Source organism: Myotis daubentonii, chromosome 6 (genome assembly GCF_963259705.1).
Source record: "Myotis daubentonii chromosome 6, mMyoDau2.1, whole genome shotgun sequence".
NCBI classification, from domain to species: Eukaryota; Metazoa; Chordata; class Mammalia; order Chiroptera; family Vespertilionidae; genus Myotis; species Myotis daubentonii.
In genome coordinates this window covers 21,231,977-21,252,198 of record NC_081845.1, presented here as the reverse complement: position 1 = coordinate 21,252,198, position 20,222 = coordinate 21,231,977, and the positions used below count along the sequence as shown (strand labels likewise).

At 36.6% G+C, this 20,222-nt stretch overlaps 1 protein-coding gene across 10 annotated transcripts in view; it reads left to right on the top strand.

Annotated features, from left to right (window-relative positions):
- MED23 (mediator complex subunit 23) overlaps positions 1-19,563 on the top strand; it is a 47,763-nt gene extending 28,200 nt beyond the window's left edge. For 8 of the 10 annotated variants that reach the window (XM_059700344.1, XM_059700345.1, XM_059700343.1 and 5 more), the window contains 15 exons: positions 1,300-1,442; positions 3,321-3,495; positions 5,736-5,899; positions 6,950-7,074; positions 7,946-8,148; positions 8,237-8,417; positions 9,585-9,755; positions 10,145-10,361; positions 11,748-11,984; positions 13,154-13,319; positions 13,893-13,965; positions 14,762-14,976; positions 15,590-15,710; positions 16,439-16,570; positions 18,392-19,563. In XM_059700344.1, coding sequence (XP_059556327.1) covers positions 1,300-1,442; positions 3,321-3,495; positions 5,736-5,899; positions 6,950-7,074; positions 7,946-8,148; positions 8,237-8,417; positions 9,585-9,755; positions 10,145-10,361; positions 11,748-11,984; positions 13,154-13,319; positions 13,893-13,965; positions 14,762-14,976; positions 15,590-15,710; positions 16,439-16,570; positions 18,392-18,559 — 2,491 coding nt within the window. In that variant the 3' untranslated portion in view covers positions 18,560-19,563. The remainder of the gene's footprint in view (positions 1-1,299; positions 1,443-3,320; positions 3,496-5,735; positions 5,900-6,949; positions 7,075-7,945; positions 8,149-8,236; positions 8,418-9,584; positions 9,756-10,144; positions 10,362-11,747; positions 11,985-13,153; positions 13,320-13,892; positions 13,966-14,761; positions 14,977-15,589; positions 15,711-16,438; positions 16,571-18,391) is intronic. The other 2 variants (XM_059700347.1, XM_059700346.1) reach the window with 1 other exon arrangement.
- Positions 19,564-20,222: the final 659 nt, after the last annotated feature.

The window sequence follows — 20,222 nt, the reverse complement described above, 5'->3', positions numbered from 1 at the left end:
AGGGTTTTTTATTATAAAATTATAATTTTTTATTGTAGGATTTCTAGAATATAAAATAAACCCAAAGAAAATAATTACCATAATCCCTCCATGAAAAATAAGCATTATAAAGTTTTTGTGTATATTTTGAGTCATTTTTTTCTATGTCTAAATATACAAATTTATGGATTTTTTTAACAAAATGGGCTCTTACTACAATACAATTTTATAACCATTTTTTTCCTCCATATACTCTATCAAACACCTTTTTAAGTTTAATGTTCTTCAAAAATATCTGTTTTAATGGCTACAACAAAGTCTTTTGTGTGACTATAAATGATTAAAAAAATATTTTTGTTGTTATTTATTGATTGATTTGACAGAGATCAGTTTATTGTTGCATTCATTGGTTGATTCCTGTATTTGCCCTGACTGGGATCTAACCCACAATCTTGGCATATCAGGACAATTGTCTAACCAACGTGAGCTACCCAGCCACGGTTGGCTCTAAATGATTATTTAGCCAGTTCCACATCATTGGACATTGAGGTTATTTTTTAACAATATATTTTTTAATTGATTTCAGAGAGGAAGGGAGAGGGAGACACAGAAGCATCAGTGATGAGAGAAAATACTTGATCGGCTGCCTCCTGCACTCCCCTCAATCCAGGCATGTGCCCTAACAGGGAATCAAACCATGACCTGGTTCATAGCTCGGTGCTCAGCTCTTAAGTATTGGCTCAAACTTCAAATACTATGTAGGTCAATGAGAAATCATCTGTGGGCCTCTAAGTGGGATTTCAGTTCTAGAAAAGACATGCTCTTTTTCAGATAGCAAACACTGTGATAGAATTACACTCAGCGGTCGCCAACCTTTCGGAACTCCGGATGGTGACCACTGGTTTAGAGCATGTATGACAGAGTTGAGGGAAGCACTGTTAGAACCTAACGTTTGGGGCTTAGCTGTGATTTATTAAGTAATTCTGTAACAAAAGTTAAATTTCTCAAATGGTTTTAATTGCATATTTAAAAAAGAAAACACACTGTAACCATTCAAGCATGTTCTTGTTGAGTTTACCCAAAGCCTGCTTTTCCATGAGGAGAGGGATCCTGATGCAATTGGAAGCACCATGGAAACCAGAATAGGTTTTAGGTTGGACAGTGCATCACTACCAGTGTCCTAGCAACTTAAATGATTAAAGTGGGACTGATTCAATTCATATATTTAAGTTCAGATTTATACCAAGTTCCCTACAGGTAACTCCCGTATTTATGTCAAAAACAGGGATTTTTATTTGCTTTCCTTTTGTTTCTCCTCAGCCTTATCCACAGCATTGCTACCAGAGTGATAAAACTTGCTCATGCAAAGTCCAGTGTGGCCTTGGCTCCAGCCCTAGTGGAAACTTACAGTCGGTTATTGGTCTATATGGAAATAGAGTCTTTGGGCATCAAAGGATTTATCAGTAAGCCAGGACCTTCTGATGTTTATAACTATTGATCTATTCATTAATTCAACAAGTACTCTTCTAGGTGCTGGGGATACAGCAGTGTCACTGCCATCATAGAGACTACTGCTAATGAGAGAGACATACAAAAAAACTAATAAATGAAATTGAAGTATATCAAATGATGTCTTTTTAAAAAATATATTTTTTTATTGATTTCAGAGAAGAAGGGAGAGGAGAGAGAGAGATAGAAACATCAGTGGTGAGAGAGAATCATTGATAGCCTGCCTCCTGCAACCCCCTACTGGGGTTCGAGCCTGCAATCCGGGTATGTGCCCTGACAGGGAATTGAACCGTGACCTCCTGGCTAATAGGTCAATGGTCAGTGCTCATAGGCCAGGCTCAAGTGATAAGTCTTATAGAGAAAAATAAAATAAACAAGAGGGATAGGGTCAGGGTGGTGAGTTGGATTTTTATGTAAAGTTATGCTAAGAAAAGGGTATTGGACTAGTGAGCAGGACGTGATCATTGTTTTCATGCAAGAATCATGGTCCTGTTTGCTTCTTTCTGGTTTGCTCCTGGGACAGCAGTGAATACTGAATCTGACTGGCAGTATGGAAGGCGTTTTCCTGCATTGCAGAGGACAGCTTATAATATCTGTTTGCTATTATGTTGTTCTGAATAATAAATACTGTCTAGAATGGAAGTGTTTTTCTGATTCATGGTAATTCTAACTTTCACCAATACAATATAATTTTAATTTTAATCATAGTTACTCTTTTTACCTGATAAAAAGAGTAACTATGAGATCTGAATAAAACTTTCTTATGAGGGAGGAGGGGATAAGAGCATGTGTGATGCAATTTATGTGTTAAAAAGTGAGTCCTCTTGCTTCAAAACGTTGGGAACCTTAATTTCATAAAAATAATCAACACTAATAAAAGAGAAAAATGGTAATTGGCGTACGAGCTACCCTTTTCATTGGCTAATCAGGGCTATATGCAAATTAACTGCCAACTAAGATTGGCAGTTAACTGCCAACAAGATGGCGGTTAATTTGCATATGTAGGCACAATGCAGGGAGGCGAAAGGGAAAGCAGGAAGAAGCCCCCTGCCACTGACAGTGATCGGAAACCCAGGGGGGAGCTAAGAGCTGGGGGGCAGGGCAAAGGCGGCCCTGGGGCCGCCTTTGCCCTGCCCCCCAGCCATGATCGGAGAATCAGGTGCCTTTTCCGCCCTGGCCAGTGATAGCAGGAAGTAGGGGTGGAGCCAGCGATGGGAGCTGGGCACGGTCGAAGCTGGCAGTCCCGGGAGCTAGGGGTCCCTTGCCTGGGCCTAAAGCGAAGCCCACGATCGCGGGGCGCTGCCACTGCGGGTCCCCGCTGCCCGGGCCGGACGCCTAGGCCAGAGGCGTCAGGCCTGGGCAAGGGGCCGATCCTGCGATTGGAGGGTGATGGGGGTCAACGCCTGAGGGCTCCCAGTATGTGAGAGGGGGCAGGCTGGGCTGAGGGACACTCCCCCCCCACACACACCCAGTGCACGAATTTCGTGCACCGGGCCCCTAGTTTTGAAAATAACTGAAAAGTGAGAACGGTTAGAATAATTTTCTTTTCAGACATACCTTGTGTTTTATTTTTCCAGATGAACTTGATTATCAGTTGTCAAATTGCAGGGGGAAAAAAGCAAATTTGGTATTATTAACTATGATCTGGATTTTTTCCTTAAAATTAAAGTAGAAGTTACAGAGAACATTTGGAAAATATGTGCACTTATATATGCCTCTGTGCGTGTGTATTCACAATCAAATCTTTACATAGATTTTACTAAGTGTGACTTTCATGTCTTTTAATGCACAGCTTTTACTAATTGGTGTCTTAAATGATCTTGTTCCTTAAGGTCAGCTTTTGCCAACCGTTTTCAAGTCTCATGCCTGGGGCATCTTACACACACTTCTTGAGATGTTCAGCTACCGGATGCACCACATTCAGCCTCATTACAGAGTTCAGCTCTTGAGTCATCTTCATACTTTGGCTGCAGTTGCACAAACAAATCAGAACCAGCTTCATCTCTGGTGAGCTCACTGGAGATTGTTTTTCTTGAAGATTTATAAGAAACTTTGTTGGAGTTGGGAACTTAAATCTTTGCCTTACAATATTTTTATGTAATGACATTGGTTAACAAAATTATACAGGTTTCAGAGGTGCAATTCTATAATACATTATCTGTATATTTTGTGTGTTTACCGCCCCAAGTCAAGTCTCCTTCCATCACCATTTATCCCCCTTTTACCCTCTTTTACCTATCCCCCTTTTCCCTCTGGTAATCACCATACTGTCATCTGTGTCTATGAGGTTTTTTGTTTGTTTATTTTTTGTTTGTATCTGCTTAACCCCTTCATCGTTTTTACCCAGCCCTGCAACCACCTTCCCCTCTGACAGCTGTCAGTCTGTTCTCTACCTATGAGTCTATTTCTGTTTTATTTGTTAATTTATTTTGTTCTTTAGATTCCACATATGAGTGAAATCATATGGCACTTGTCTTTCTTTGACTGGCTTATTTCACTTAGCATAATGCTCTCCAGGTCCATCCATGCTGTCACAAATGGTTAGATTTCCTTCTTTTTTACTGCTGAGTAGTATTCCATCGTGTAAATGTACCACAGCTTTTTTTAGCCACTCATCTACCATTGGACACGTGGGCTGCTTCCAAATCTTGGCTATTGTAAATAATGCTGCAATGAACATAGGTGTGAATATATTCTTTCAAATTAGTGTTTTGGGTTTCTTCAGACATATTCCCATAAGTGGAGTCACTGGATCATAAGGCAGTTCCATTTTTGATTTTTTGAGGTAACTCAATACTCCTTTCTACAGTGGCTGCACCAGTTTGCCTCCCCACCAGCAGTGCACAGGGTTCCCTTTTCTCCATGTCCTTGTCAATACTTGTTTGTTGATTTATTGATGAGAATCATCCTGACAGATGTGAAGTGATATGTTATTGTTGTTTTACTTTGCATTTCTCTGATGATTAGTGATGTTGAGCATCTTTTCATATGTCTATTGCCCATCTGTATGTCCTCTTTGTTTTGTTTTTGTTAATCCTTACCCAAGGATATTTTTCCATTGATTTTTAGAGAGAATGGAAAGGAGTGGGAGAGAAGAGAGAGAGAAACATTAATGTGAGAGAGACACATCCATTGGCTGCCTCCCACACATGACCTGACCAGGACCGGGGTTGAGCCTGCAACCAAGGTATGCACCCTTGACTGGAATCAAACCCGGGACCCTTCAGTCCCTAGGCCAATGCTCTTATCCACTGAGCTAGACCAGCTAGGACATACATGTTCTCTTTGGAGAAGTGTCTATTCAGGTTCTTAGCCCATTTTTAAATTGGATTGTTTGTCTGTTTTTGTGTTGAGTTTTATAAGCTCTTTATAAATTTTATATATTAACCCCTTATCAGATGTATCACTGGCAAATATGTTCTCCCAGAGTCCAGCTTTTTAAACAGAAATTTATTAAGATAATTGAGCCCTTGCCTTGGGATCTTTGGACTGAGCATAAGTACTTCAAAGGCCTTTGGCATTATGTTCTAACTTAGCCCTTTAGGATACTATATTTAAAAATACTTTGAATTATGATTAAAGTGTCAATCATGTCATTTTGATTTTGCTCTAAATGAAAATATATTGCAAGTAAAAATAATGTAATTTTTGAAATACTGTTTATCTAAGTGAAATGTTTTAGTCCTATAGGCTATAGGTTACTGTTTTCAAATGTGTAAGCATGTCAGGTGGTTTTCACTATAAAATTTGCCACTTCAGGTTTTAAAAAAAATTAAGCAAAGCTCATCTCACACAAAAGAGATTTATGTATTTATTTATTGAAATTAAAGAAGAGCCCTAGCCAGTTTGGCTCAGTGGATAGAGCATTAGCATTAGCCTGCGGACCAAAGGGTCCCGGGTTTGATTCCAGTGAAGGGCACGTACCTTGGTTGCAAGCTCCTTCCCGGCCCGGGCCCTGGTTGGCACTCGTGCAGGAGGCAACCAATCGATGTGTTTCTCTCACATCAATGTTTCTCTCTGTCTTTCCCTCTCTCTTCCACTCTCCCTAAGGGGAAAAAAAAAAAATCAATGGAAAAATACCCTCGGGTAAGGATTGAAAAAAAAGAAGGAAAAAAAATTAAGGGAAATTCATAGTTTGCATGTTTTCCCATTTTAATTAACCTAGATTAATTTAATTCCATAATTCTGAAAGTTATATGCAAGTTAACTTTTTCATGTTTTTTTGTTGTTGTTCTCCCACCTTTCAGTGTTGAGAGCACTGCACTTAGGCTTATAACAGCCTTAGGTAGCTCCGAGTTACAGCCACAGTTCACACGCTTCCTTAACGATCCCAAAACAGTGCTGTCTGCAGAATCTGAAGAACTGAACCGAGCCTTGATATTGACCTTAGCTAGAGCAACTCACGTGACAGGTACAGTGAATCCGCCACCGCTAATAAAACAGTGAAATTAGAGTGTGCCATGTCTCTACTGATTATTAAGGGGATGACATGCTAAAAAGATACTTTTTATTTGTTCAAGAAAAAATAGTTGTTTTGATAGCTTCACCATTTCAGTCATTGATATAGATTCTTCTGTGTATTGTCACTTTAATCAGGATGAGCATCAGTTTTCAGCCACTTTTCAGTAGTGGTTCCTAAGCTTTTCTCAGGACCACTTTACCCTCTTTTTTAAAAAATATATTTTTAGCCCTAGCTGGTTTGGCTCAGCGGATAGAGCGTTGGCCTGCGGACTTAAGGGTCCCAGGTTCAATTCCGGTCAAGGGCATGTACCTGGGTTGCGGGCACATCCCCAGTAGGGGGCATGCAAGAGGCAGCTGAATCGATGTATCTCTCTCATCGATGTTTCTAACTCACTATCCCTCTCCCTCTCCCTTCCTCTCTGTAAAAAAATCAATAAAATATATTAAATATATATATATATATATATATATATATATTTTTTATTGATTTCAGAGAGGGAGAGACAGATAGAAATATCAATGATGAGAGAGAATCATTGATGGGCTGCCTCCTGCACGCCCTCTATTGGGGATTGAGCCTGAAACCTGGGCATGTGCCCTGACCAGGAATTGAAACATGACCTCCTGGTTCATTGGTTGCTGCTCACCAGTGAGCAACCCCAGCCAGGCACAATATCTGCTTTCTTAATTCTGTTCTCTTTGCTCAAAGAGTGCTAATACCTCATTGTCAGAGTGAATTAAGTGAGCAATCATGGTAGACTTGTACAGCAATCATATCATTGATGTTCTGTAACTTAAAAAGATTCCCTTTGTCTTTGGTCTTCTTTTCATTTGTGTTCATATCATTCATATTTATGTCCTAAGCTGAATATTACTAGTTTAGCAGTAAATGCATTGCAGTGAAATTCTCTCAGTGTACATAGTTATTTGTGACTTTCTCTATGATCTCATGAATTGTGGATATGATCATTTAAATCAGATTATATCTGTTTTTGTTTAGATTTTTTTACAGGCTCTGACTCAATTCAGGGAACTTGGTGTAAAGACATCCTTCAGACCATTATGAGTTTTACTCCTCATAATTGGGCTTCACATACTCTTAGCTGTTTTCCAGGCCCACTACAGGTAATTTGGTCTTGAATTATATATGAAATCATTCGTCCCCTTTATAATGTTATTCTAGAGAGTTACTTTTGGTGCCAGCCAAAGAAACGTTAGATTTTCTTATTATTTTTTTAAATCTTTGCTATTCCAAAATCTTGGGTGGTTGTTCCTTGTCCTATTCTAGGACTGTATGTTTCTTAAATTTTAATTACTACAGTTTTATCTTATTAGTTAATAGTTGTGAGAATTAATACATTAACTGAAAAATTGTTTTCTCATAGTATTAAAATGCAGAGAAATATAATTTAATGGAGCTTCACAGAATACACATGCTACACTTGAGTGCATTTTAAAAAATCACAGAGAGAGAAAAACTATAAACTTGGCTTTTATAATACAGAGAAAGAAAACCTCATCTTCTGCTTTTCAGAGAAAAATTTAGGCACAATGAACATATAACTTCTAATAGGGGTAGACCAGTAGCTCTCAAACTTTTCAGAATCTCCTGGAGGATTGTTTAGATACAGATTGCTGCTAATACTGCCATATTCAGATAACCACTGGATTTTCCTTATAGCGATAGGGAAATATGTAACCAAAGGGCACATAAATTTCTGTTTCTTTTTTTCCAAGGTGAATAGAAGTATCAACAGATTATTAAGAGACTTGGAATTCAGGCTTGCTTTAGGAAATCTAAGAAAGGAGTCTCAGTGATAATCTAGTCAAGTATGCATATTTTCCCAATGTAGAAATTCAGGCCTTGGTTACTGAGTTGCTTGAAGCACCAACAGTGTGATACTGTCAGAGTCAAGTCTAGAACTGGTTTCTTAACTCTATAGCCAGTGCTCTTTTTACTACAACCATTGAAGTAAACTTCTGGTCTATCTTTTAGGCATTCTTCAAACAAAATAATGTACCTCAGGAAAGCCGTTTTAATCTGAAAAAAAACGTGGAGGAGGAGTATAGGAAGTGGAAATCAATGAGCAATGAAAATAACATCATTGCCCACTTTTCTAATCAAGGCTCTCCTCTCTTCCTTTGTCTTCTCTGGAAAATGCTCTTGGAAACAGATCATATTAATCAGATTGGTTACAGGTAAGCCCCAAACCTAGATCTGCATTCCATTTGGCAACCCATTATACCATACAGCAATATAATTTATTTTTTACTCTCTGCTTTCCAGAGTATTAGAAAGAATTGGAGCCAGGGCCTTGGTAGCCCATGTGAGAACATTTGCAGATTTCCTGGTATATGAGTTCTCTACATCAGCTGGGGGTCAGCAACTCAATAAATGCATTGAAATTCTTAATGACATGGTATGGAAATACAACATTGTTACATTGGACAGATTAATTCTCTGCCTGGTAAGAATATGCTTAACTTAATGTTTCTAAGCTGTCTATTCTCTTTTGGGTCAATGTATGTGATTGATAGATCTTCTAAGGATTTAATAAATTTATACTATAATTAAGCATTGCTATCACTTCCCTAAGGAACTAGAGATTTCCCAATTTCTTTACTCATTCGTTCAATAAGTATGTATTGAATATATACTATGTTCTATGCGCAGATACTCATGTCTGTCTAGAGTAAATAAGACAGACATGACCCTGGCCTTATGATGCTCTAAAAATATGAGCAGTTAGACCTGAGCTGATTCTCAAAGTTTCCCACTAGGGTCAGGAATTTTTAGGTTACTGCATTCCTTTGTAGGTGCTAATAATTAGTACAGTTTGGTAGCCACAGTCAGAACTGAATTTTCTCATAGTCACCCAATATTCCCCAAATGTTTTTTTCTATTGACTCGATTCTATTTCAGGTAAAAACTTAAAAAGATACTGAATTGGGATGGGCAATGCTACATTTGTAAAAATACTATAGTGGTGATATTGGGGGTGGCTTATAGGTTAGCATTAATCTGTTACCTGTGGAGCATAGATATAAAGATGGTTATAGTCTACCAGGTCTTTCCGATATACCTAGATTGCAGGTTTGATCCCCGGTCAGGGCACATAAAAGAATCAACCAATGAATGCATAAATAAGTGGAAAACACATCAATGCTTCTCTCTCTTTCTCTCTCTCTCTCTCTCTCTCTCTCTCTCTCTCTCTCTCTCTCTCTCTCATAAACAAATTTTTTTAAAAGAAGCTACTTTTAAAAAAGATTGTTACGGCCCTAACCGGTTTGGCTCAGAGGATAGAGCATCGGCCTATGGACTGAAAGGTCCCAGGTTCGATTCCGGTCAAGGGCATGTACCTTAGTTGCGGACACATTCCCAGTGGGAGGTGTGCAGGAGGCAGCTGATTGATGTTTCTAACTCTCTATCCCTCTCTGTAAAAAATCAATAAAATATATTTAAAAAAAAAAAAAAAGATTGTTACGATCTACTAGGGGAAATAATGCAAATCTATAAATCAATAAAAGAAAAGGATAAAATAGATATATGGTAAGACTTTATTTAGATCAAGTGGCAGAGCCATGCTCTTGCATAGGTTAGACATTTTCATAGAATTTTCTCTTGTTCTCCAAAGGCCATGCGTAGTCATGAAGGAAATGAAGCCCAGGTTTGTTATTTCATAATTCAGTTGCTGTTACTCAAACCAAATGATTTTCGAAACCGAGTAAGTGACTTTGTGAAGGAAAATTCCCCAGAGCACTGGCTACAGAACGACTGGCACACCAAGCACATGAATTATCACAAGGTACTAATTCAAATTAGTGCTTCAGTTAATCCTTTCTAAGCCTGTTGATTTGGCTGTTGTCTCTGTGGTTCTACTATTTCTCTCTGGTCTCTAAATTTCTTCAAGGTTCTAAAGTATCTCTAAAGTTATGAATAAATTAAAATTGCAGTTTTTGTAGACACGGGTTCATATAGTACAAAATGAAAAGAGTTATTACAAATCCTTTTATACATAATCACTTTGGGTGTATTTTTGGGATAAAAGATTTTTACCAAGTAAATGACTCTTGTTTTCATTGCATTGTAGGAGCAAACATGGTTTCATGTTCTTTTTTAAATGGCAAGTTTATTTAACTCGTTTTTAAGAGAAAAAAGATGCCCTAAACATTTACCATTTTCTCATTTCCACAGAAATATCCAGAGAAACTGTATTTTGAGGGCCTGGCGGAGCAGGTTGATCCTCCTGTGCAGATCCAGTCACCCTATCTGCCCATCTATTTTGGAAATGTGTGTCTCCGATTCCTTCCAGTATTTGATATAGTAATCCACAGATTTTTAGAGTTGCTTCCAGTCTCCAAATCACTGGAGACTCTCCTAGATCACCTAGGAGGGTTATATAAATTTCATGGTGAGCTTTTTTAAATTTTAATTCCATCTAATAGTAAACAAAAGTGGGCTAGGCCTGACCATATGGGCAACAGTTGTTCTAAAGATTTTGTTTTATTAAAGTGTTTTGAGGGTAAGTGCCATGCATTGATACCAGGAAGTCTCAAATAGATGACATCAAAATATGAATAGGTAATCATAGCAAATGTATTAAATAGAAAAAAAGGTGATATGTAAGAGATGCCTTATTTTACACAGAGTGTGATTAATTGCCAGAGAGAATAGAGGGAAAAAAGTAATTGTTCACAACAGACCGACGTTACTGGGAACAAATTGGATTTTGGCAGCTTCTTGGATGGATAGAATTTCAACTGTGGTGTATGTGATTTGTATAAACAGAAAGGGTAGGGGGTTGGCTAGGCAGAAAGAATCTTCTGGAAAAATCATGAAGGTATTAAAAACAAAACGTTTTGAAAACAATAGCCTTATTGGGCTAACTTGAAAATTCATGTATTGTACCTGACAGATATCTTAAATGCCTGACTGAGAAGTTTGATTTTATAACGCAGGTAATTAAGAATCAACTAGAAGTTATTGAGTAAGATAATGACATGGAAACATAAGTGGAAAACATTTATTTTAGATAAATTCAGTTTTAGTTGGCAGCATGTCTTGGAAGAAGGAAGCCATTTCAACGCCTTATGTCAGAAAGCTCAGGTGTATGATGAGTATGTAAACAAGTATGATGGCATTGGAAATAATAAAGAAGGGACACATAGTCAAGGAAGAAGGAATAGGACTTGGGTGGCTGGTTGTGGGGAGAATATCAGAAGAAATTAAGACAACTCTGAAGTGTTAAACCTGGTCCTGGAGCACAGCAGAGTCAGTGACAGAAGCAGGGGAGTCCCAGGGCAGCCACTATGGGGACAATGTGTCTTTTTCTGGGGCGGTTCTTTCTAGACCTTCATCTAAGATGTTTTCCTCCAGTTCAGAAGCTAGAGTTGTCTTTTAGCACTACAGAATAGGTATGAAGTTAAAGTCCTTAAAAACACTTTCCATTTGGATTAGGTGATATGTGCACATGGTGCAGAAGGGTATGCCGTAAAATGTCCCATCCCTGTCCTCTAGTAAGGAATGACTTGGCACATATGTTTCATTTTTTCAGGATACATTTCCAGAAGTGAAATCACTACCTCAGACTGTAATGAATATCTTTAAATACAGATATGTATATTATTGGAAGCTTGCTGCCTTGTCCTAAAATTAAAATATTCACTGTCTAATTACCCAGCCTGTGAAATAAGTTCATAATCTTCTGAGCTATTTTTGGTAATCTGAAAACAGGATTTGTTTTTCACAGTTGTCGGTAACCAGATCGCATTGTGGTGATCTGTTTTCTTCTTGGCAGATCGTCCCGTGACTTACTTGTATAATACTCTACACTATTATGAAATGCACCTGAGAGAGCGTGCATTTCTCAAACGAAAACTTGTCCACGCGATCATTGGCTCTCTCAAGGATAATCGACCGCAGGGCTGGTGTCTAAGTGACACTTACCTGAAGTGTGCTATGAATGCCCGAGAAGACAATCCTTGGGTCCCAGATGACTCCTACTATTGCAGATTGATTGGCCGACTAGTGGATAATATCCTTTTTATTGTGATTTTCCAAATTCTGTAGAAATAAGTGCATGTATTATTTGTGAGAACATGAGCTGTATTGTCTTTTCAAGGTAATATTTTTATATATTCTAAGACTTCACATTTCCTAAAGATTGTTTCTACTTTTACTTCTGGAAAGTTTTTGAAATCTTAAATTAGCAGCATCGTGACAGAGCGGCAGAAATTCACTCCACTAAAATTTATATTTAAAAACAGGCCTTAAAAGATTTGTTTCAAAGAAAATAATCCTATTTCTAAATACTAGTAAATGTACTATTGTAGTACATGCATTTGCTTGCTATTGAGGAACATAGAAGTTTGTTGCTTTAAATAATTGAATTTTTAAAAAATGTTAATAGAAAATAATAAAATTTATTTTCTCTCTTTTTTAGTAAAAAAAGCCACTATACTGGTATTTTTATTTCTTCATTTTGATTTCATGTCTTAAGTTATCAGCACATTATACTTAGTATGTCTATATACCATGTCACTATTTAGAGCAGTTTTATATAAATGGTCATGATTTATTTCCCTACACAAAGAAACTTATTTTGTGAAGTAAAATAATTACTTAATATAAAGTAACTCTTTTTTTGTTTATTATTTCAGAGAGGAAGGGAGTGGGAGAGAAAGTTAGAAACATCAATGATAAGAGAGAATCATTGACTGGCCGCCTCCTGCACACCCCCTACTGGGGTCCAAGCCCACAACCTGGGCATGTGTGCCCATGACCGGAATTGAACCCGCGACCTTCTATCCACTGAGCCAAACCGGCTAGGGCTAGTAACTTTCTTATTAATTGTCCTATGACTATTAGAATGAATAGGTTGATAGTTACAACAGTACTTTGGTTGCATCTATAGCTATCACATCACAGTTATAAGAGCCCACCTATATAAGACCAACCATTTTATATCTTACAGTTGATCACATGGTTGCAATCAATATATTTGTCATGTCAAGTTTATTTGTATTTGGTTTGTATTATTTGCCTTCTAATCTCTCAGATAAATCACTTGAAGGTTCATAACCAGATAAATTGATAATCGAATGACATGTTTACATGTGAAACATTTTGAAAACTAAAGCACTATACAAATGTGAGCCATTAATCTCAAAATGATCCAGTAGTTATTGCTTTAATCATTTGCACCGATGGCTGGCAAGTCTCCTGGTCCATTTCCAAACTGTGACTGGAGATTCAATGAGTTTCCCAATCCAGCTGCCCATGCACTGCATGTTACTTGTGTGGAGCTCATGGCCTTAGCTGTTTCAGGCAAAGAAGTTGGAAATGCTCTTCTAAATGTTGTGCTGAAAAGGTATGTATACTGTTGTATGCAATAAGATTTATTGTCTATTTGTAAAGAAATCGATATTTTATTTGGAGCTGTCAGACAAACCTGTTGTCCCAAGGCTGATACACATTGGATAGTAACTGTCTTTTGGTTCCAGATCTTGTCCTTAAGATATATGCATAGTAGATTTATCCCTAGACAGTGTCAGGAGACCTGGGTTTATTCCTACTTATATTCTTTATTAGTTGTTTGGCATTTAATTTAGGAATGATGGTAACTTCTCAATACAGACCGTCTTTGAAGAGTCCTTTCTTAAAGACCAACATAAAGAAGGGGATAATGATTAGAGAAGAAGTATAAATAAATGGAAATAGTCCTTCAGCCCATTTGTTAAAGGAAACAACCCAAAACAAAAATTCTTATTTTGCTTTTGTTTCTGCATAGTAAATTTTTACTCAGTAAAAATCTATTGTAGTTTTATTGGGATAGGTCAGTTGTCAGCCCCTGAATTGTATATGTTCTCAAAAGAAGACTCATTATCAACCACATAAAATGTTTTTATAATTCCACATTTTTATTATTTGTTCCCACTCATAGTCAGCCTTTAGTGCCACGAGAGAACATTACAGCATGGATGAATGCAATTGGATTGATCATCACTGCTCTACCAGTGAGTTAAGCTGTGATTTGTACGTAGTAATGGAATGCAGTTGTTCCTGTGAGTTGAAAGAATAGGATGCCTTTATATAAGGACATTGTGCAGCTAATGAAGTGTTTCATGTTTTTAAAGTTTTCATATTACTGCTTCAAAAATCTACAGTGACTATTTGTTTGCTTTCTGCATCAAATCTAATGAAATATACCTGACTTTTGGGTCCCTACATTCATTGGTCCCATTTACCCATCCAACCTTAGTTTTTACATTAAAATGTAAATATTTTGAACACTTAGTTTGTTACATATCTATGAGAGCCTCTTCTCATGTGACCTCCACGTATGTCTAGTCAGCACCACATGGTTGTCTGTTGTGCTATCTTTGAATGTCAGTAATATTGTCTAACCCTGTGCTCTCCAGACTGCTTTGATTAGGCACCTGTATAAGTCACTTTTTCCTTACCCACCTCCGAAATATATGTATTTGTTTCTGAGTTACACATGTGTATCAGTAGTGTCTGTGTGGTAAATATTGTTAGAGTAGATTTACTGTGTAGTCAGTATCAGGTACTAAGTGAACAGGCAGCTGCGTGTATGGAACCCTCTAACTCACAAGCATAATATTGACTTATTATGAAGCCACCCACTTTTGATTGTAAAATCTCCATTACACAAAAACACAAGCTGGATAAGTAGAAAACATTAAAGAATGAGAAAGTGCTATTATTTTAGGGGTGGGAGTGTGAAAATGAATATGGGGTGGCGTACTAGATACGTGATATTTTTCATCAGGCTTTCCTCTGGTTTTAAAGGAGCCATATTGGATTGTCCTTCATGATCAAATTGTGAGTGTCATCAGTAGTCCCAGCTTGACATCTGAAACCGAGTGGGTTGGCTATCCCTTCCGCCTCTTTGACTTCACTGCTTGTCACCAGTCGTACTCCGAGATGAGCTGTAGCTACACGTTAGCTCTAGCACATGCTGTGTGGCACCATTCTAGCATTGGGCAACTTTCTCTCATTCCCAAGTAGGTATTATGATTTTTAAAAGAAATTTTACTTTTGTAATTTCGTTTTTGTTTTGTTCTTTAACCTCATGTACATGTAAGGTATATATCTCATTCAGTAGAACAACTTGGAAAGTAAGAGTGAAGTAGAATTTCTAGATAATCAGAAAACCTCTTTTATTTCAGAATTGTTTGAAAAAAATGTAATTTGTATGTGCAAGTAATAATTTGGTATCTAGTTTTCCATTACATTTAGGGAGGCTTTTCCTAGAATGTATTCCAAAAGTTGCCTTTTGAACTGAATAACTGATATCAGCCTATTTTCTGATTATTTACCTTAACTATAAAATTGGTATTATCTAGATTCAACTTTCTTGAGAATGGCATTTATATTAGACTGGTTATGCACCTCTGTCATTCAGTAATTTTATTTTTAAGAATGACTTTAATCTAAATTTATTCAGTAATCAAAAATAAGAGCCAGTGAGAGATATGAGAATAATTAAAAATAATTAAATTTGAAGAAATTAAAAAAAAATTATCACGACTTTTGCAAATATTGGAGTAGACTGTATTAACAAAATTCAAACAATTCACTGATTTCAAATCACAATAAATTATCTTCAAATTTTAGGTTTCTCACTGAAGTACTTCTTCCTATAGTGAAGACTGAATTCCAATTGCTTTATGTGTACCATCTTGTGGGACCATTTTTACAAAGATTTCAGCAAGAGAGAACTCGGTGTATGATAGAGGTAAAATATAATCTGGGTTTTCTGTGATAAAATTAAGTTCTAAAATATCTATTTGGGGGTTTTTCCCAATGTTTTCCAAACTTCGTATCATAATCCATTAGACTGAAGTCAGCTTAGTAGGAACAGAGAGTAGTTTTGGAGGACTTAGCGTACCCATGACTTTAGAATAACTATGATGAGTTTGGTGTGGGATGTGTTGAATTGGATGTGCAGGGAGAAATACCCATCTTCAAGGTTGAGAAGAAAGTTAAGGACGGAGAAATGCATTTGAGAACCTGCACTACAGTAAAGAAGAATTAATTAAAATCATGGGAATGGATGAAAATCACCTATAACGAGTACAGAGAAAAGAAAATGAGCCAGGAATAGAACCTTAAAGTATAAGCCACCAAATAGAACTAAAGGTACAATCTAAAGTATCCCTGAGGTTGTGATTATCCCAGAAATTGAGGTATGGTTTCCTGAAAGGGGATCGTCTGTCTCTTAATTTTAAGAAAAATTAACAAACTGTAAAGAGAAATTTCATTTATACCCTGTTGGGGCATTTTATAGCACTATCGAGTCCACTGTAATGCAGGTCATGTCATATTTCCATGCACACAGTTTGTGTGGTCAGTGACAGTTCTATAAACCTGTTATCCCTCTGTGCTACTCTTGGAATGGAGTCCAGCATATCATGCTGAATTATTGAACCATTTTTGACATAATTTTATGTTATTTTTAACTAGATTGGTGTGGCATTTTATGACATGTTGCTGAATGTAGACCAATGCAGCGCCCACTTAAATTACATGGATCCCATCTGTGACTTCCTATACCATGTGAAGTATATGTTTACTGGTGACAGCGTAAAAGAGCAAGTAAGTTAACTTAATTACTTTTAATGATGTTTAGTTTAGAAACCTTAACATATGGTGATATACTTATTTGTTTGGGTGAGTGGTTTTGTTTATTTTCTTTTAAGGAGAAAAGGTTGATATCAGTCTCTTTTAGGCTACATGAGCATATTATTCGGGATATAATATTAAAGTAAAAGTAAATACATGTTATAATTTCTTATATTTTCCCCTTGATATTTGCAACGAGACATCTGAAAAAGACCTAGGGGAGTTAATTAACAGTAATTTCATTAGGAAGAAACAGTACAGTATCCCTACTGAAAAGACCAGACAGGTATTGTGTTACGTGAAGGAGGTCCTACTTTTTCTGGACAGTGATTAGGATATGCTATGGGAACATTAGAAACTTGCAGCATAACCAGAAGACTAAAGCCAGGAGAGTCCAGAGAGTGATTTCTTGAAGGGTATTTGAAGGAACTGGGCAAGCTTGATTTGAACTTTAAAAGTCTTAGTTGTTTATGTCCTTACTATTTGGAGGGTTGCCATTTGCATTCAGTATTAGATCTGTTCTGTGTGACTTCAAAGGACATATAAACGCTGTTGAAGTTAAAAGGAGGTGCATTCTGACTCAATATAGGAAGAGCCACTTCCTAGTAGAGCTGTCTGAACATGGAAAGGACCTCCTTGAGCTGTAACTGAGTTTCCTATCTGTAGGGAAGTCTTGTCTGTTTCAGAAGGAGAAATTAAATAATCTCCCCTCCATACTTCAATGTTACTTCCTTCTATAATGGCCAACAGAGGTAAACTGATATAAAAACATATGAATCCTAGTCTGTTGGATTCTTCCCTTGCAGCTGGAGAGGGTGTTGACTCTTGTATGCCTCAGCAGAATCATCAAGGAAAGTTGAGTGGGAACCGATACAGGCATGCTTTATTTTATTTATTTATTTTTTAAGTATATTTTTATTGATTTCAGAAAGGAAGGGGGAGAGAGAGAGATAGAAACAATGATGAGAGAGAATCATTGATTGGCTGCCTCCCATATACTCCACACTGGGGGTCAGGCCTGCAACCCAGGTATGTGCCCTGATTGGGAATCGAACCATGACCTCCTGGTTCATAGGTTGATGCTCAACCACTGAGTCACACCAGCCGGGCTCAGGCATGCTTTATTTAGCATATCCTTAATATTTGGGCCTAAGGCACTTTGACACAAGGTAATTACAGAAAGGAAAAATTAATAATGGGCTGATCTTTCCTGGCAAGGTCAAGGAGCATTTGAGTAAAGAAAGCTGTGAAACTGCTTGATGTATTTATTTCCTTGAGGGGTTTTAAGTGAGAGTATATCTGATATATAGTTTGAATTTCAAGTATAAATCAGAATTTTTAAAAATTAGATTTGTAGATATATGTTACAAACATGTTATTCAAAGAACTTCAGAATGTAATTGTGCTTCATGCTTCTGTGAAGATGGCATTTTAAAAGGATGACCACCTATTGCATGTGTAATATTTTCATTGTAAATTATACTAGCTTTTGGCAGTAGGATTTCTGGCTAGCCAGGTAAGTATATGTGTTTTTGTAAACATATGGTTATGTACATAGATATATGCATATACACATAAATATACATATATAAAATGTGTGTGAGGAAGAACACACAATTTTTCTCATGTGAGAGAATAATTTTATCTACTTTTGTTAAAACACAAAGCATATACTTCCTCATCCATCCCACTCCCTAGTATATTGTCTCAGGATATATATTAATCACTTCTTTAAAAGGTGGGAAATTAAAGTTTTCTGGTTAAAATATTTTTTCATGTGTTTCCATTTTTTAGGTAGAGAAGATTATCTGTAATTTAAAACCAGCTTTGAAACTTCGTCTTCGATTCATCACACACATTAGCAAGATGGAACCAACTACAGTACCTCCACAGGCCATAAATAGTGGGTCTCCAGCCCCTCAGTCTAACCAGGTGCCAGTGTCTTTACCAGTCACTCAGTGAAGTCAGCATGCACCGTGGTGCAATGGAAATACATCTGTCTTTGAAAGTGGACTCAAACCTATTAAATCTGAACATAATCATTGCTACATAGTAATTTAGTAGAGCAGTGACGTTCAGATTGTTTTATTTTGATTCAAATGGTGAATCTATTGACACTTTATAACTCCCATCTCCTTGTCTATACTTATGTCTCTAAGAGATCAAGTAGACTATATGTTGTCCATATGCATAATGACTTATTAGAGTTGCCTAGGAACACTTACGTCTCTAAGAGGTCAAATAAACTACATATTGTTCATATCCATAACAATTTATTAGAGCTGCCTAGGAACATTGAGGTGTCTGTGATCAAAAGACTTTTATTAGATACTCTCAATCTTTCCTAGTCTAGCCATTGGTTTGGTTTTATATTTTATAATTAATGACTTATTCATTGTTTTAAAGGTACTACATATGTAGTAGTTATTACAGATCCTTTTATATATATAAATTTCTTTTGGTGTGTCTTTGGGATAAGAGATTTTTGTCAAAGAACTGAAAATTTCATTGCATTGCAGAAGTAAACAGTTTCATATTCTTTTTAAATGGCTTAGAATTTTTATCATAGATTTTCAAGTAAATAAGCTAATGTTTCTAATCAAGGTAGTTTGGCAAGTTTTTGCCTTTGCTATGGACTTGAACTTTATGAAATGAATTGGAAGTTATGTAAGTAGATAACATAGCTAGAAATGCACAAACTTAGTAAATTCATGTTTAAATGGTGATTCTCCAATCTCTGTTTTTTAAAATAATTACTTTTCCAGGTTGACACTTACCTAGCAAATGATGTTATTCTTTGAATTTTTATAATCTTAAAATTTTTAATTATTTATTTTTTAAATGCAGTGTACATTTTGGTTCTTTAGGGTTTATTAAATTTTGAGAGACTTAATGTTAATTTTGGAGGGAAATGGCATTAAGATTGTAAAAGACTACAAAAAAATTAGTAAAATCTGTTAAATGAATACATTGTGTGATTGATTACTCAATTTGAATGAGCATCTGTTGTGTGCCAGGCAGTGTGTTGGCTGGGTTATAAGAGAGAGAGACCTGGGCTACTTCCATGAGTTGTACAGTACAGCTGGTAACTGACATTGACCTAGGTATTAAGGGTACTAATTTTAAAAAAAAATTAGTACTGATTAAAATAAAAATGAACTACCCAGGCCAGGTAGCTCAGTTGGTTAGAGCACTTTCCCAATAACCTAAGGTTGTGAGTTTAATATCCAGACAGGGCACATACAAGAATCAACCAGTAAATATATAAATATGTTGAATAACAAATCTCTCTCTCTCTCTCAAAAATCAATAAAAAAAAAAAAATAGTGAAGTTTAACCAACTATACTTCAATTTTTTATTTCCAAATACATCGTCCTAGACCTTACCTTCTTCATGGTTCATATTATTATAATCACTACATTTTTTAAAGTTGATTTTAGAGAGAAAGAAGGGAGAGAGAAACATCGATTTTTTGTTCCACTTAATTATGCAGTTATTGGGTTGATTTTTGTGTGTATCCTGATTAGGAATCAAACTCGCAACATTGGCATATTGAGCTACCTGGCCAGGGCTTATAATCACTAAATCTTTATTTGCCATGCAATTCATCTTAATATTTATATA